At 65.7% G+C, this 14,861-nt stretch overlaps 4 protein-coding genes across 12 annotated transcripts; 2 read left to right on the top strand and 2 right to left on the bottom strand.

Annotated features, from left to right (window-relative positions):
* Positions 1–60: 60 nt before the first annotated feature.
* Positions 61–4,453, bottom strand: NUBP2 (NUBP iron-sulfur cluster assembly factor 2, cytosolic). 4 transcript variants are annotated; one of them, XM_053213720.1, is made up of 8 exons: positions 4,290–4,397; positions 3,145–3,321; positions 2,754–2,872; positions 2,461–2,659; positions 1,730–1,884; positions 1,518–1,628; positions 1,325–1,394; positions 61–1,217 (listed from the first exon to the last, which is right to left on the bottom strand). In XM_053213720.1, exons 2-8 carry the CDS (start codon positions 3,233–3,235, stop codon positions 1,072–1,074), a joined length of 891 nt encoding a protein of 296 aa, XP_053069695.1. In that variant the 5' UTR covers positions 3,236–3,321; positions 4,290–4,397; the 3' UTR covers positions 61–1,071. The 4 variants fall into 4 exon arrangements, with proteins under 4 accessions (XP_053069695.1, XP_026899437.1, XP_026899436.1 ...); XM_027043636.2 differs by lacking the exon at positions 3,145–3,321 and having other exon boundaries at positions 4,290–4,453; XM_027043635.2 differs by lacking the exon at positions 4,290–4,397 and having other exon boundaries at positions 1,730–1,824; positions 3,145–4,022.
* A 22-nt stretch (positions 4,454–4,475) lies between these two features.
* Positions 4,476–10,260, top strand: SPSB3 (splA/ryanodine receptor domain and SOCS box containing 3). Of its 3 annotated transcripts, XM_027043632.2 has the most exons (7): positions 4,490–4,761; positions 5,816–5,953; positions 8,427–8,604; positions 8,697–8,884; positions 9,004–9,106; positions 9,194–9,319; positions 9,533–10,260. In XM_027043632.2, the coding sequence occupies exons 1-7, from the start codon at positions 4,588–4,590 to the stop codon at positions 9,871–9,873; spliced, it is 1,248 nt and encodes a 415-aa protein (XP_026899433.1). In that variant the 5' UTR covers positions 4,490–4,587; the 3' UTR covers positions 9,874–10,260. The 3 variants fall into 3 exon arrangements, with proteins under 3 accessions (XP_053069683.1, XP_026899433.1, XP_053069684.1); XM_053213708.1 differs by having other exon boundaries at positions 4,476–4,761; positions 9,194–10,260; XM_053213709.1 differs by lacking the exons at positions 4,490–4,761; positions 5,816–5,953 and having other exon boundaries at positions 8,042–8,604; positions 8,669–8,884; positions 9,194–10,260.
* Positions 9,033–13,723, bottom strand: EME2 (essential meiotic structure-specific endonuclease subunit 2). 4 transcript variants are annotated; one of them, XM_027043628.2, is made up of 8 exons: positions 13,363–13,723; positions 13,018–13,154; positions 12,640–12,732; positions 11,888–11,979; positions 11,607–11,703; positions 11,259–11,437; positions 10,947–11,136; positions 9,033–10,860 (listed from the first exon to the last, which is right to left on the bottom strand). In XM_027043628.2, exons 1-8 carry the CDS (start codon positions 13,721–13,723, stop codon positions 10,690–10,692), a joined length of 1,320 nt encoding a protein of 439 aa, XP_026899429.1. In that variant the 3' UTR covers positions 9,033–10,689. The 4 variants fall into 4 exon arrangements, with proteins under 4 accessions (XP_026899429.1, XP_026899430.1, XP_053069686.1 ...); XM_027043629.2 differs by having other exon boundaries at positions 11,322–11,437; XM_053213710.1 differs by having other exon boundaries at positions 10,665–10,852.
* Positions 13,648–14,849, top strand: MRPS34 (mitochondrial ribosomal protein S34). The gene is made up of 3 exons (XM_027043639.2): positions 13,648–14,012; positions 14,105–14,147; positions 14,237–14,849. Exons 1-3 carry the CDS (start codon positions 13,692–13,694, stop codon positions 14,530–14,532), a joined length of 660 nt encoding a protein of 219 aa, XP_026899440.1. The 5' UTR covers positions 13,648–13,691; the 3' UTR covers positions 14,533–14,849.
* The last annotated feature ends 12 nt before the right edge of the window (positions 14,850–14,861 follow it).

The raw sequence follows: 14,861 nt of genomic DNA, 5'->3' as shown, positions 1-14,861 counted from the left end.
GTGTAGCCTGGGGGGGGGGGTTGGGAAGAAGGGTTCCGTCCCGGGTCCCCGTCCTGTGTCCCCCCACCACCACACCCCTCCTAGGACGCCCGCCCACACCTGAGGGGCGGCAGCACCCACTCCGGGGCCCCGGAACCTCAGCTGTCCTCTTCGTGCAGTGTCCCTGGAGGCCCTGGTCCTGGGAAGCCGAGGTTCAGCCGGGGCAGCCTCTGTTGCCAGCTGGGACACCGGTCTGTGCCCCCAGCTCCTGGCCAAAGCTCTCGGCAGTGCCCCCTTTGCCGTTCTTTCCACACCCGGAAGCATCTGTCCGTGGCGCGCCCGCCCCTGTCCCTCAGGAAGTGGGACCGGAGGTTGCCCTCCACCTCGCTCCTCTCTCCTGCTCTCAGCTCTGCCCTGGGCCCTGGGGCGGGAGGAGGCGGGAGCGGCTAAGCCTCCCCCAACGCACATGCCTCTCCGCCATCACCAAGCCCTCCACGTGCTGCCACCACACTTGACCCAAATGTATCCAGAGGGCTCGGGGCTGGGGTGCCTGCTGAGACGTGCGCAACATGCAAACACAGAGCCGGGACCGGGACAGGAGAGTCTGGAAGCATCAGACCTGTCACCGCGGTGAGGGGTGGAGGGGAAACATTTAATTGTGGGTTCCTTTGAAGTGACAAGCTTAACACCTCACGACACGCTCTCTTCTGTCACCACCCCCCTTCTGTCACAGGAGTCCCGAGGACAGCAAAGGCCCCAACGATTTTCCAGGCACGTGGGCTTTGGGGCCCAGGGGGAGACGGCTGCCGTTTGAGCACCGTGAGACCAAGTGGGAACGTCCCAGCCAGGGAGAGCTCAGGCCACCGGGACCCCACACATCCCCCTGGGCCCTGCCACGGGCCAACTTGGGGGAACCACTCACTGTCAGCCGCTCTGCTGTCCTGATGCCACGGCAGCACCAGACTGGTTCCAGGGGCAGGGCCGAGGGAGGGAATGCTGGCCCCACACCCTTCTGCTTGGGTCTGTATATACTTGGCCAGGAGGCCCGTTGCGGGGGGGGGGGGGGGGCTGGGCCGAGGGGGGGGGGTTCGATCAGGGGACGCGAGCAGGCGCCTCGATCAGAACTTTCTGGGCTATGGACAGGAGCGCAGGGAAGGCTGGGCTCTCAGGAAATTCCCGGATGAAGTCTCGACCCTCCTCTAGGCTCTTAGTGAGCTCCGGGTCCAGGGGCACAGAGCCTGTGAAGGGAGACGGCAGGGGAGGGGCCGTGAGGGCGGCGGGGAGGGCCCCGCACAGGGACTCCCAGAGCCAGCCCAAGGGCCAACGGGGGCCGCAACACACTCACCCAGGAAGGGGACTCCGGCGTGACTGGCCAGCTCCTCCCCGCCTCCCCGGGAGAAGATGCTGGTGCACTCCTACAACAGACACGTGCTGCTCCCTCCGTCGGCTCCCCCACGCCGAGGGGCAGGTCCCGGGCTGTCCCAGCCAGCCCAACCCCCTCAAGGGCTGCTGACCCCCGCCAAGTCCCCACGACTCACCGCGCAGTGTGGGCAGACGAAACCGCTCATGTTCTCCACCACCCCGAGCACCCGCAGCCCCGTTTTCCTACAGAAGGTCAGCTCCCGCCTCACGTCCCCCACGGACACCGCCTGAGACCGAGGAAGAGAGGACCGTGGCCAGCGGGTCACTCTGCCTAGCCCTGGGTGTAGGGTCCCAGACCTCCAGGAGACCGAAGGAGCTCACGGGGTACCTGGGGTGTGGTGACCACGAGGGCCCCCAGGGGACCGTAGGGACGCAGGGCGTCCACGGTGGCCATGTGCTCATCAGACGTCCCCGGTGGCGTGTCTACAACCAGGTAGTCCAGCTGCCCCCAGGCCACGTCCGACACGAACTGCTTTATCAGCGCTGTAGCGACCCAGGGAGGCCCGGGGGCAGGTGAGGCCAGGGTCTCACAGGGGCCTCTCCAAGTCCCTCGCCAGCAGCCAGCCTCCAGCAGAGGGGCCGCCCGAGGGCAGCACAGCAAGCCGTTCCTCTGGGAGACGGAAGTGCACCGCGCGGCAGGGAGGCTCCTTCCCGGGCCCCCAACACTCCTGCTCAGGCCTTAGCCGGGACCCGTGACCCTCCTGGGGGTGTCGGTGCCCGGACCCGGGTGCACCTCAAGCCTTGGCAGCTGGAGGTGAGGCGGCCTGCAGCGACGGCCCACACAGGCACGCCCCGAAGTAGCCCCCGCGCTCAGCCTGCTGGGGCAGAAACCCCAGAGCCCAGTCTCGCCGGGGCCTCCTGCCCTCATCCCCTGCACCAGCCTGATGGGTCAGGTGGGCAGCAGGACCGTCGTGGAAACAGGGAGCCTGCCGTGGGAGTCTCTGCTTTACCCAACAATGTGGGGAGGGCCCGCGGTTCCTGCGCTTTCTAATGGGAACAGCTGAGGCGAGTAGGAAGGCTGGCTGCCCCCCTCCGCCCGCCATTACCACCGGCCATTACCATTCTTCTTGGGCCCCCTCCACACCACGGCCTCGTCGGGGTTCTCCAGCAGAAAGCCCACGGACATGAGGCAGATGCTCTGCTCCTGGTCCACATAGACGGGCACCCAGCCGCCGTCACACTGGTGCACAGCCCTGCCCTGTGCCCGAAGCATGCGGGGGATGCTGGGACCACACAGGTCCACGTCGAGGATCCCCACCTGCAAGGAAGCGGGACGTCCACACTGCACAGGGGGCTCCCGAGGCAGGGGCAGAAGGGACGCCCGCGCAGTGGCCGGGTTGGGGGGTGCTCACCTTCTTGCCTGCATGGCGCAGGGCCAAGGCCAGCTCCGTGGAGATGGTGCTTTTCCCGACCCCCCCCTTTCCTGAGAGCACGAGGATGATGTGCTGGACGCCTGCCAGGTTTCCAGCCTCTAGCCGGAAGGGAGGAGGGCAGAGGACCTCAGTGCCAGGCGCTCTTCAAGGCTCACTCACCGAGGGGTCGCCAAGCACCTCCCACGCCCCAGATTCTGAGACCTGCCCCCTCACCCTGACATCAGCAAACACCCCAGGCGGAAGGTCTTCCAGTCGCCCAGCCCCAGATTTGACCCTCGGGTTTTCTGAATGCTGCCACCACAGCCCCTGCCTGCAGCCAGGCCGCTGGGGCGGGACTGACCGGCCTCGAGCCGCCCCTTACACTGCACACCTGTGAGCTCGCTCACACGCGGCCCGCACGTGGTCGATGAGCCGAGGGGCGGCTGGCTCCCAGCTGACTCCAGGGGAAAACAGGCAGACATGGAAGACGATGGGGGATCGGCTCATCGTGACAGATGGCAGGTGCGTCTGTGCTGGGGCGGCCCCCACCCCCGCTCCTAGGACGGACCTGTGGGTGCCCAGCGTCCTCTTCTCGGGAAGGACGCTTCTGGCTCCGGGGGACCAGAACCGCCTCTCTGACTCAGACCGGTCCTTAAACCCCACGTGCATTAGGGTGGCCACAGTTTGCACCTGCATCCTTGGCTATTCCCCATGAGGGCCCGGGTCCAACAACCGTGGATCCCTGCTGGCCGTTGGCCACTCTGCCTCAGCCTCCCTCTCCTTTCAGGGAGCCTGAAATGTCACTGAATAGTCACCATTCCCACCCCTGCCACCCCCAGGGGCTGCCATCCGCATCCACGCAACCCCTGTGCGTCACTCTCTTGTTACCTCAGCGCCCTCTGGCCCTCGCCATCCAGACTCCTGCCCGGTGTCCGACAAGCGACTTTCCCCACCACCGTCGCTGCGAGCCCGGGTCCTCAGGCGGGCTCCACAAACAACGGTACTGATACCACCCCCCTGCTCAACGCTCCACGGGTAGGTTCAAAGGCCCCCACCTGCAAAGCCTCCACAAGAAAAACCGAGAGGGACAACTGGCCCGGCTTCTGGCGGGTCTCTGTCACAAAAGCACACAGTGCCTGCCCCAGGTCTGCCCCGAGGACTCGGACCGGACCGAGCACGACTTCGAGCCGCGCGCGGCAAAGCGCCGCTACGGAAAGTCTCCTCTGCACCCCCCGCCCCGCCCCACTTCTCTTCCTCAGCAGGAACCTTTAGAAAGTTACCCTAGTACTTCGCGCAGAACCAGAAGAGACGTCCGGGTTCGCGTTAGGACCCCCGCTTAACCCAGAACTCTACCAGTACGTCGGTTACAGCCTGAGCCTCCGACCTTCCGGCACCAGCAGGCCCCCGAATCGGACGCACGGGGCGCAGTACGGCGACCCCGCGCCCGTCACCTGCCTGCCCGCGGGCTGAAAACCCAGGGCCGCGCCCCGCAGCTGCGCGCCGGACCCTCCCACTCCCGAGGACCCCGGCGCTCACCGGCCGCCGCCTCCATCCCGCCGCGCCCCGCGGCCGCTTTCCGCTTCCAGCGCGCAGCGCCCGCCCCCTGGCCGTCCTGATAGGGCCACTCGCGCGGCACTCAGCCAATCACGTCCCACGTAAGGTGCACGCACGTTGCGGTGCGTCCGGCGAACCGGAGATGGACTCACTTCCGTGTTGGGCCCTTTCTCGCCCTATGCCGAACGGGCGCACGGGCCCTCTCCCCGACGGCTTGAGATGTGACCAATAGGGGTGTCGAGTCAGGATTGACAGGCCCAGCATCCTGTCGGCAGGAAACATGTGCCGCGCGGCCCGCCCCCTGCTCCGGGCCGCCAGCGCCCGCCAACACCCGGCCGCGGCAGCAGGGCCAATGCGGTGCGGGGGGCGGGCTGCGGGGCGGGGATTGTTTACGTCTCGTTCGGGAGCTGAAAGTAGGTCACGGCCGCCCGGCGGAACGCGGCGGCGGCGACAGGTGAGCGGCGGCCGGTGGCACCCGCGCCCGCTGGCCTGGCGGTTCCGCTGGCGGCGGGAGGCCCCGGTGCGCCTTTGTTCGTGCGGGCGGCTGTGCCAAGCGTCCCCGTCGTAATTCCCGCCACCGCGCGGCAGCGGACACCCGCGAGGACCGGGTCGGGAGCGCGTCGCCTGCTGTGCGCTGCGGCGGGGCCGCCACCTGCGCCGAGCGGGCGGGGGCGCCTGGGCTCCGGAAGCTCTCGGTGCAGGGGACCGCCGGGACGGTTACAGAAGCCGGCAAGGAACCTGCGAGCCCAGCACGGGAGGGGAGGGTATTCCGGGCAAAGGGCAGGGCAGGGCAGGGCTAGCAACTGCAACGGGGCCCTTGCGGCTTGGGGAAGCACAGGCGAACTTGAAGGTGTTGCAGAAATTTGCATTCTCTGTAAATGATGCAAGGCTGGAGGGGTTTCAGGGCTTTTTAAGGGTTGTTTAATTTTTAGGATTTGTGTTTCCGAACACAACCTTGGTTGTAATGAGTGGAGTGGGAGGAGCCAGAAGGAAGGTGAGCTGTGGTTGGGAAGTCGGGCGACCGCAGGGATGGAGAGGTGTTCAGGCCACGCCTTGGAGGTGCTGTGACGCTGTTAGGCTACCGCCCAAGGAAGGAAAGGGGTGTTCAGGATGACTGCGGTGGGTCTGGCATGAGGAACTGGGCGGTTGGAGATGCCATTTGTCAAACTGGGCAACAGAGGAGGAGCCAGACAAGGTTTGAGATGCCTGAGGGACACGCAGGCAGGACAGCTGGGCTCAGTAGGCTGAGCTCAGAGAGGGGCTGAAATCCACACTCGGGAGTCATGGGTGTCTGGATGGTGTTCTATGCTCTCTGTCTGGCTTTTATCAAGGTGCTTGCACGCTGGAGGGAGGTGTGAGGTCAGGAAGAGTTCCAGAGCCCTGGCTGGGCGCACACGTGGCTCCTAAAAGTGGCCACCTTGAGATGGGCCTGGCACCACTGGCTGAGGACGGAGCGTGGGAGTTGGTGCCACAGATCTTCTTGGCTCAGAACCTGGGTTTTCTTCCAGATCCTGTCCACCATGGCCAGGCGTCCTCGCAGCAGCACAGCTTGGCATTTTGTCCTGAGTGCAGCTCGCCGAGATGCGGATGCCCGGGCCGTGGCTCTGGCGGGGAGCGCTAACTGGGGCTACGACTCAGATGGGCAGGTAGGTCCTAGCGGGGGAGGTGGACATGGCTGGACCGAAAGGTTGAGACACCCAGGACGGGCACTGCCTGAGCCCAGACTGAAAGATGAAGATGCGCCCGAGGGCAGAGGACGGGCCCTCCTGCCTCTTGGGTGCTCTGTGCTCACCCAGGCAGTTTATCTCGGTTGAGGACCCACCGGTCCCGGGGTGACAGGACCCAGGGCAGGTGCTGTATCCTTCTCTGTGCTTTCTATTTTCTGTCAGTTTGTTCAACGGAAGCTTCTCTGTTCCACTCACCTGACCGTCTTCCAAAGGTAGCTATCGTTAACCTAACGCGCGTGCTCTTGCCTGGACAGATGTGCATTTGACGTCTGTGCATATGCACACGTGTGTGTAGGAAGACTTCTGAGTTTTGGAGGCCAAAGTTGCAGCACCTTTTCTCTGTTGGCAACTCCAGAGCTCCGGGAAGGCCAGGAGCCAGGAGCCGTCCACAGAGTGGCTTGACTGGGGTGCAGGGTGCCGGACGCACCCGAGTCTCACCGCGCCAGCCGCAGCCGGGCCAGGATGGGGCGGCAGGGCTGCTTGGCCGTTGTGCCTGTTGGCTGGGTGGGCACTGCGGAGGGCTTCCTGAGTCTCCTTGACCTAGGCAGGGGTTTGGTTTTGCCCCGAGGCCCCTCTGGCTTCCTGCAGGGATGACCCTTGGGCGACTCACGTCTGCCATGTCACAGCCACCCACCCTTTTGCCCCTGCGCAGCCAGGTGTCCTGAGAGGAAGGGGTTGCATCTCTTCTAGGGTGAGTGTGGCCGAACCCCACGGAACCTCCAGACCTGGAGGCTGCAGCTCTGAGTTGGGGCGGCAGCCCCTTCCTAGGGCCTCCCTGCCCCAGCCAGCAAGAGGCCAGAGGCCTACATTCCTGTCCTGCCTCTGGCTCCCCTGGACCACGTGACCCAGAGCAGTCTGTTCTGCCAGTCCCTGCCTTTACCAGCTCATCACTGGGAGATGCGGGAGGTGTTCAGGGGCCGGGTCACAGCATCTGACACACATGTGCTGCTCATCTGTCACCTGCTGGACCTGGAGTACTGGATTGTGTGGGTGGGCCGGTCACCCCGAGAACCTCTGAAGGACGAACACGCCTCTCCCTTGTTCTGCTCTCGTCTGTGACCCTGGCTGCTGACCGAGTGGGAAGGGGGCTAGAGTCCGCCCCTGGCCAGTAGAGCCAGTCTGCCTTGGCTTTTGGGGATCAGCATTCCATGGTAGTGGGGTGCTTGGGGTCTCCTTCCTGTATCCCTTTGGCATCGGTCTGTAACTGAAACTTCCCATTCTCTTTGCTTGGTCTCTGCCACACGGCTTCTGGGTGACAGCCCCATGGCCCCAACTGTAACGGAAAAGAAACAAGGACTGGGTTCTCTCGAGGGGCTTCCACTCTGGTGGGAGAAGGGAGGAGAGAGATCTGCAGGACTGGGAGCACAGCAGGGGATGGAGGGGCTGGAAGAGCCTCTCTGAAGTGACACGCGGAACCTGCGGTCTAAAGGCGGACCACCCTCACCCTGTGGGAGAAAGTGGACAGGCCTGTGGGGGGTTGGGAGGCTGCCTGGCGGGCTCCGATGGAGGCTGTGGGCCTTCACTCAGAGCAGTGGCTTGCTGAGGTATGGCAGGCCCAGCCCGGGTCTGAGCAGGGGCTGCCGGCCTGCTTCGCGGAGGGCATTTCAGGGAGCGAGAGGAGGGCCCAGAGGCCAGGAGAGGGAGTTGGAGGGTGGGGCCGGACCAGGACCCCAGCCCCTTGCTGGTTGGCCTGGAGTCCACAGCTAAGGCAGGTGTCCAGAAAGGCCTGTGTCTTTAGAACAGGAACAGCTCCTGTGCACAGTAAGTGTCCCTAACTGGCCTGCAAGAAGGATCTGGCTCTGGGTCACCATTAGGCCTTCAAGACTTGGAACACGTGCCCTGACAACTGGGCCCCTCAGGCAGAAGACCAAGCCTCCACTCAGTGTTTTCCTACTGTATAAGTGGCATGGGGCCACGGGGCTCCAGGGTGCCCCACCACGTGGATAGGGTGCACGGGCACTGCCACGGCGAGGGGCCCCTGCTGGAGTCCGGCTGTTGCCCGGGGGCACGGCCCTCGCCCTGGGGCTCCCTTGCTTCCGGCTGCCCTCGGGTAGGGCTGCGGCGTATCCTAAGCCTGGAAGCTGCCTAGAGGACAAGGAGCGGTGGAGCGGGCAGGCGGCCCCGGTGGCTCAACATCAGCTGGAAGCCCAGTGCCCCTGGCTGTGCGGAAACGGGGTGGAGCCCTTGAAGCCACTGCCAGGAGGCTGGAGCTGTCCAAGGTCACCGTGGGTGGCACTGGCAAGGGTGGGCAGTGCGTGTGTGGGAGAGCCGGGAAGCCCTCTGGGGCCAAATCCCCGGGTCCCTTCCTGGGCCATTAGAGCCGCTGACCCGCGGGCCTAGGGATGGTGGGCGGCGGTGCCCCACACCTGAGCAACCAGTCTTTCCCTCCCAGCACAGTGACTCTGACTCAGACCCCGAGTCCTCAGCCCTGCCGCCACCCATCCCCAGCGCTGTGCCCGTGACCGGGGAGTCCTTCTGTGACTGTGACAGTCCGAGTGAGGCCTCCTTCTGCAACAGCCTGCACGTGGCACACCGGGGCAAGGACTGTCGCTGCGGCGAGGAAGATGAGCGTGAGTGCCTGGGGGCCCCTGGTGGGGGGGGCGGGGAGGAGCCTGGGGCCAGCCTGCCCTCCAGCCCTGGCCTCTGGCCTCCCCCTTCGCAGATTTTGACTGGGTGTGGGATGACCTGAATAAGTCTTCGGCCACCCTGCTGAGCTGTGACAACCGCAAGGTCAACTTCCACACGGAGTACAGCTGCGGCACGGCGGCCATCCGGGGCACCAAGGAGCTGGGGGAGGGCCAGCATTTCTGGGAGATCAAGATGACCTCTCCCGTCTATGGCACCGACATGGTAAGCAGCCGGGGGGCGGGGGGCAGGAGTGCCTCCAGGGCCCAGGCCCGCCCCCCACCTTCCCAGCTGGCGGGCCTTGGTAGGCCCTTGACCCCCTGTGCCCGCCCCGCTCTCCCCAGATGGTGGGCATTGGGACATCAGACGTGGATCTGGACAAGTATCACCACACATTCTGCAGCCTGCTCGGCAGGGACGAGGACAGCTGGGGCCTCTCCTATACGGGTGCGCGGGGCACTGCGGCCGGTGGGGCGGGTGGGAGGCCGGGGCGGCATGGCTCACCCCTCCGCCGCCCCCCCCCCCCCCCCCCAGGGCTCCTCCACCACAAGGGCGACAAGATGAGCTTCTCGTCGAGATTCGGCCAGGGCTCCATCATTGGTGTGCACCTGGACACCTGGCACGGCACGCTGACCTTCTTCAAGAACAGGAAGTGCATAGGTGAGGGCGGCTGGGCCCGGGCCCCCGGGGCCGGCAGCTGGAGCCCCAGGCCAAGCACCCCAGGCCCCCCAAGGGGCTGTCCTCACAGAAGCCTGAGGCGCCGGGATCCCCGGCGCGAGAGTCGTCAGGGATGTCCGTGTCCTCAGATGCCGTCGGGGGACACGCAGCCCCCACAGGGGGCCAGAGCTCAGGCTATGCTCCCTGCTCCCGCAGGCGTGGCGGCCACCAAGCTGCAGAACAAGAAGTTCTACCCGATGGTGTGCTCCACCGCGGCCAAGAGCAGCATGAAGGTGATCCGCTCGTGCGCCAGCGTCACGTCCCTGCAGTTCCTGTGCTGCTACCGCCTGCGCCAGCTGCGGCCCGACTCCGGGGACACGCTGGAGGGTCTGCCCCTGCCGCCCGGCCTGAAGCAGGTGCTGCGCCACAAGCTGGGCTGGGTCCTGAGCATGAGCTGTGGCCGCCACAAGCCCCCTGCGCCCTCGCCCAAGGCCATGGCCGATCCCGGCGGCCCTGAGACCCGGCGCTGCCAGAGGAAGCGCTGCCGACGGACCTAACTTGTTTTCCAACGAAAACTGCTTTTCCGGGCCGAGGTGGCGCGTTCTCCGTCCCTCCCTTTTGGGCCACGCTCCAGGGCAGCAGACAGGACGGAGCTGAGGTCCGTCCCTCTGCCACCCGAGGCTGGGACAGGCCCTGCGCTCCTGAAAGCAGAACCGTCCAAGGGCACCTGCTTCCTGCGTTGGGTGTGGGGGCGGCCGTCCTGGCTCTTTGGGACTGACCGCGGGCCCGGGCGGCTGTTGTGGGCTGCGGAGGACACACGTCAGGGGCGGCACCGCGGCTGCCGCCAGCCGGGGCTCTTTCTTAACTTGCCTTTTGCATGTCGTCAGCTGCTGTTTCTCCCGTCCCAGGCTGAAATGACCCTAATAAACTCGGCGTTTGGGCAACGCCTCGCAGTGGTGGCGGGACGAGGCCTGGGGCTCTTTCCTTATCAGGTCCAGCTGCATTACGGTGCTTTCCAGGAGACACCCTGGCTGCCTTTCCTCCCGCAAGACCCCATCTTACCGCTTCTTCCCCTTCCTGACCATTCCGCTGGGGCACCAGGCCCGTAGCCGCCGTGGACAGGACCCAGGGCAGGGGAACCTCAACGCCACCCTCTCCAGCCAGCGTGGCAGCTCCTGGCAAGAGCGTCATCTCCTGCTCCTCCCGGCACCACCCCTTCGGGGCCAGGGGGCCAGAGGGCCAGACCTGACTGAGCATTCCACCCTCCCATCCCCCACGTGCAGCGCTGTTCCCTTCCCTCGGCCTGTGGTAGTTTCCAGTTAACCCGCTAGGCAGGGCAGGCGGCGTACCCCCTTCTGGTCCTGCGGACGTGGTCAGGAGCCCAGGTCCAGCAGGAGCTCAGGACTGGTCGTGGTCAAGAAGAGGCAGATGCGGCGGGCAAGGTCAGGGCCCACCCTGCGGGGCCGCGCACCATCGCCCGTCTTCACGGGGAGGTCAGCCAGGAGGGCCGTGCGCTCCTGCTCTGTGTTGCAGGTCCTGTAGGCCTAGGACAGGCACAGGGATGAGCAGGGCAGGTCCTGGGGACCTGGCTCCAAACGTGGGGGGGGGGGGGCAGTGCAGGGGGACCTACCTGCTGCAGAAGGCGGGGGGAGGGGAAGGCGGTGACAACAGCATCGGCCACGGCCGGGCTGACCCGGTTGAACTGCCTGATCTGCCGCCACCAGACCCCCCGAAGCCCTGTGCCATCTCTTGCCACTCGCTCACCCCCTGCCCAGCGTCCAGCCACGCAGAAGGAAAAGGCACGGGACTCCCGGTACTGCCTGCAGACAGAGAAGGATGCAGGGGAACTTCTAGAAACTTCTCACCTTCTGAATGTCCCACTCTCCAAGCTCAACAAAGCCCTCGGTCTTCCCTGCTCCCAAAGCTATCAGAAAGGTCCCACCTCTCCAGGCACTCCTGTCCCCCCTCCCGGCTGCAGCCACCAGTCAGGGTGGTGGTCACGCACTTGCGAGGGCGCTGCGCGAAGGCCTTGCTGAATGCGCACACGTGCCGACTCAGCTCCTGCCAGGAGGCCACCAGCAGCACATCCAGGTGTGCCCAGAGCTGCAGGAGCACCAGGGCCTGAGGACGTGAGCCCAGAGTGCGTCAGCGGAGGCCACCCTCGGGGACACCCAGCTGAGACCAACCCCACATGCCGCCTGGGACCAAAATCGGGGCTGCGGGGCCTTGGAGAGCAGTCCAAGCTCCAGGACCAAGGCCAAACACCTCACCGCACCCAACCAGCCCTCACCTCCTCCACCCTGGGCCAGCTGAGTGCCACTGCCGTACGGGCCACTGCTGCAGTCTCCGGCTGCCTTGTCTCGTGGATGTTGCTGGGCTGGTGAGACCTGAGCAGAGGTTGCCTGTCCCTCCGGCTCTTGCCACCCTGCCATTCCCACCCTCCAGTTCTGTTTCCCCGATCTGCCCAAGGAAGGGGGGCAGCTGTGTCACAGCCACCCCCAAAGCCACCACCGTTCCCCTGAACCCTCCCATCCCAGCTGGGCCTATTGAAGGCATTAGGGTGACCAGTACCACAGGTAGGCATCCAGCCCAATGACGGCTACGTGGGGGCTGGTGGAGCCCTCAGGAGAGATCCACGGTACCGAGCAGGGTGGGCCACAGGTCTGCAAGCCAAGGATGAACACACCCGTTTTGGAGGCCGTGGCAGGCAGGACCCACGGGCTACCAGGCCACAGCCAGTTTGCAGACAGAAAAAAAAGCGAGCTTGGGAGTAACTGAGGGGTCCTGGGAAAAACAGGCACAGTCTCTCTCTGGTCACCCAGCCAGCTCCTGTTGGAAACTGGCTTTACGCCTCTAGCAAAAGCAAAGAACATGTGAAAGCCCCGGGCACGTCCCAGGTACTGAAAAGAGCAAGTCTGAGTCCCCATCCCCCATTTCTGCTCTATCCCTGCACCCTAGCCTGCCCTGTGGCTGGCATATGACACGTTTGATAAGTACCTAACAACAGACAACAAAACCTGCAGAGTCTGATTGAACGCCTCTGACTTCTCGCTAGTTTCTCTGAGAAACCTTCCTCATCCTGACTCTCATCCTGTGGAAATGACTGTGGCTCCCATCCACTTCCAGGCCAAGAACCCACTTGGCTTCTCCATCTTGCCCACAACAGCCCCACAGTTCCTGATGAGAACTCCAGACTGCTGCATGCATGCCCTGTCTGACCTTCTCTCCTTAAGCAGGGAAGGGAGACACGCAGAACAGCTCCCCCACGCTAAGAAACCCAGCCCCTGGAGATTTGTGGACGACTACCGCCCCCACCAGAGCACCTGGGTCAGCTGGTTGACGCCCTGCAGAAACTCCTCCGGCTCCAGGAGCAGCAGGAAATCCTGTTCACCTGCGTCCCACACCTCAGAAGGCACCTGTGGGGCACCCAGGTGGCTCTGAGGCTCCTGGCCACAGTCAATCCCAGGGTCCACCAGAACTACTCTGCTAAAAAACCCATGTCCCATCCCCTGCCAGGTCCAAGGCCAGTCGGGTTCTAAGGACAGGAGCCCTGCAACTTACCAGCACAGTAGCTTGGGCCCCACCCACTCAGTGTTCTTCCTTCCCAGTTTACCGATCTGTAAAATGTGCAGGGTGTGTGAAGCCTCCCACATAAAACACTCTAGCCAGAATCGTACTCTGTTACAAACCAGAACACTCACGGTACCGGGGCAAGAATCCGGCTTTGCTCTGGTCCACCTGAGGCTCCGGGCCAGGCGCTGGGTTTCCACTTGGTACTCACAGCCCAGAGTGCTCAGGGCCTCCAGCAGGATGCCAGCACCAGCATCTTCCAGAACGGCTGCGAAAGGCCGCAAGAACACAGCGGTCACTACTTCCCTGCCCCGCGGGCGAGGCAACCATCTGGTCGCCCCCAGGCCACACGCGTCCCCGCCAGGAAACCCACGCCAATTCCTGTACAGGAGGCGGCCTTGGGGATGCGGCTGCCCCTGGGGCGCCCGCAGGGGGAGGTTCTGGGTCCCGCGGCCACTCCCCGCGCCCGCCCGCACCTGGGTCCACGCGCACCGCCACGCGCCGCAGGGCCTGCTCGGGCCGCAGCGCCTTGGCCGCCGCCCTGCGCTCCTCCGCCGGGCCGGGCACCCTCGCACCCTCCTCCGCGCCCGCGGGGCCCTCGGCGTCCGAGTCCGAGACCTCCCATGTCGGGGGACGCCGCAGACACCCGCCCCGGCGCGAGCTCCCCGCCCTCCCCGTATCCGTCCGCGACATGGCCGGCCCGGCCTCCAACTGGCTTCCGGCCGAGCCCGGACGCCTTTGCGCGGGACACCGGCCGCTTCCGGCGGCGGCGGTGGAGCGGCTTCCGGTCGGCGGGGCGCGGACCATGGCGCGGAAGAAGTTGCGGCCGCGGCTCATCGCCGAGCTGGCCCGTCGCGTGCGGGCCCTGCGGGAGCAACGGGAGCGGCCGCGCGACTCGCAGCGCTATGCGCTGGACTACGGGACGCTGACGCGGCCGCACTCGGGCCGCCGGCTGCCCGCGCGCGCCTGGGCCGACGTGCGCCGCGAGAGCAGCCTGCTGCAGCTGCTCAGCCGCCTGCCGCTCTTCGGCCTGGGCCGCCTCGTGACGCGCAAGTCCTGGCTGTGGCAGCACGACGAGCCGTGCTACTGGCGCCTCACGCGCGTGCGGCCCGACTACACGGCGCAGGTGCGAGCGCGCGCCCCGTCCCCCGCCACCGCCTCCGGGGCCGCGCGCGCGCTCTGAGCCGACCCCCCCCTCCCTCTGCCCTTGCTTTGCAGAACTTGGAGCACGGCAAGGCCTGGGGCATCCTGACCTTCAAAGGTGAGGCGTTGGGGCCCCGGGTGGGGTGGCCGTCGGCCGCAGCCTGCCCCGCGAGCGTGTGTGCGATGCGCGCCGGCCCTCTTTCCCAGGACACACGGAGAGCGAGGCCCGGGAGATCGCGCAGGTCATGCACCACGACTGGCGGCTGGTGCCCAAGCACGAGGAGGCGGCCTTCACGGCTGTCACGCCGGCACCGCCCGAGGACGCTCAGTGCCGTGTGCCCTACCCGCCGCTCCTCCGGGCCATGATTCTAGCGGAGCGACGGAAGAGCGGGGACACCAGCACCGAGGAGCCCATGCTGAATCTCGAGAGGACGCGAGAGCATCCCTGGGACTACCCTGCGAAACAGGAGGCGAAGAAAAAGGCCAAGGCCGCCGCGGTGTAAAACTCCAGAGCGGGCAGGCTGTCGGGGAAGCGTTCGGCGCTGGGCCCCGGTGTGAGAGCGAGAATGAACCCCCGGGAGCTTGCATCCGACCCGTCCCCCGGCGACTTGTGCTGAAAAGGACGGGCCGTTGCCCTTATGTCTTTCCTTTGTCCCCCAGCTCTGTGATGGCTGCTGGGGGGAAGCCGCGGGCGGCGGGGCTGGCCGTGTGCCGCCCTCGCGCTGGCGCCTGTACCTTCCAGGCTCTTTCCCCGTCCCCGTCGCGTGCGGCCTCTGCCGGGACTCTGGCAGACTGCACGCGAATAAAGGCAGAAGCCATAGCCTTGGGGTGT

The sequence above is a fragment of the Acinonyx jubatus genome, chromosome E3, assembly GCF_027475565.1.
Source record: "Acinonyx jubatus isolate Ajub_Pintada_27869175 chromosome E3, VMU_Ajub_asm_v1.0, whole genome shotgun sequence".
NCBI lineage: Eukaryota > Metazoa > Chordata > Mammalia > Carnivora > Felidae > Acinonyx > Acinonyx jubatus.
This window is presented reverse-complemented; position numbering and strand designations above follow the sequence as displayed.

Excerpts from the sequence above, each read along its gene's own strand:
- NUBP2 (XM_053213720.1), bottom strand. The coding sequence starts at position 3,235 with ATGTCTGCCTGTTTTCCCCTGGAGTCAGCTGGGAGCCAGCCGCCCCTC. Across the intron at positions 2,873-3,144 it reads GCGTGTGAGCGAGCTCACAG|AGGCTGGAAACCTGGCAGGC; the intron begins GTGTGCAGTGTA and ends CCTTCCGGCTAG. Across the intron at positions 1,629-1,729 it reads TCGTGGTCACCACACCCCAG|GCGGTGTCCGTGGGGGACGT; the intron begins GTACCCCGTGAG and ends CCTCGGTCTCAG.
- EME2 (XM_027043628.2), bottom strand. The coding sequence starts at position 13,723 with ATGAGCCGCGGCCGCAACTTCTTCCGCGCCATGGTCCGCGCCCCGCCG. Across the intron at positions 11,438-11,606 it reads GCTGGCCCAGGGTGGAGGAG|GCCCTGGTGCTCCTGCAGCT; the intron begins GTGAGGGCTGGT and ends TCACGTCCTCAG. Across the intron at positions 11,137-11,258 it reads GGACAGGAGTGCCTGGAGAG|GCAGTACCGGGAGTCCCGTG; the intron begins GTGGGACCTTTC and ends CTCTGTCTGCAG.
- SPSB3 (XM_053213708.1), top strand. The coding sequence starts at position 4,588 with ATGTGCCGCGCGGCCCGCCCCCTGCTCCGGGCCGCCAGCGCCCGCCAA. Across the intron at positions 8,885-9,003 it reads CCGTCTATGGCACCGACATG|ATGGTGGGCATTGGGACATC; the intron begins GTAAGCAGCCGG and ends CGCTCTCCCCAG. Across the intron at positions 9,107-9,193 it reads CTGGGGCCTCTCCTATACGG|GGCTCCTCCACCACAAGGGC; the intron begins GTGCGCGGGGCA and ends CCCCCCCCCCAG.
- MRPS34 (XM_027043639.2), top strand. The coding sequence starts at position 13,692 with ATGGCGCGGAAGAAGTTGCGGCCGCGGCTCATCGCCGAGCTGGCCCGT. Across the intron at positions 14,013-14,104 it reads GGCCCGACTACACGGCGCAG|AACTTGGAGCACGGCAAGGC; the intron begins GTGCGAGCGCGC and ends CTTGCTTTGCAG. Across the intron at positions 14,148-14,236 it reads GGGCATCCTGACCTTCAAAG|GACACACGGAGAGCGAGGCC; the intron begins GTGAGGCGTTGG and ends CCTCTTTCCCAG.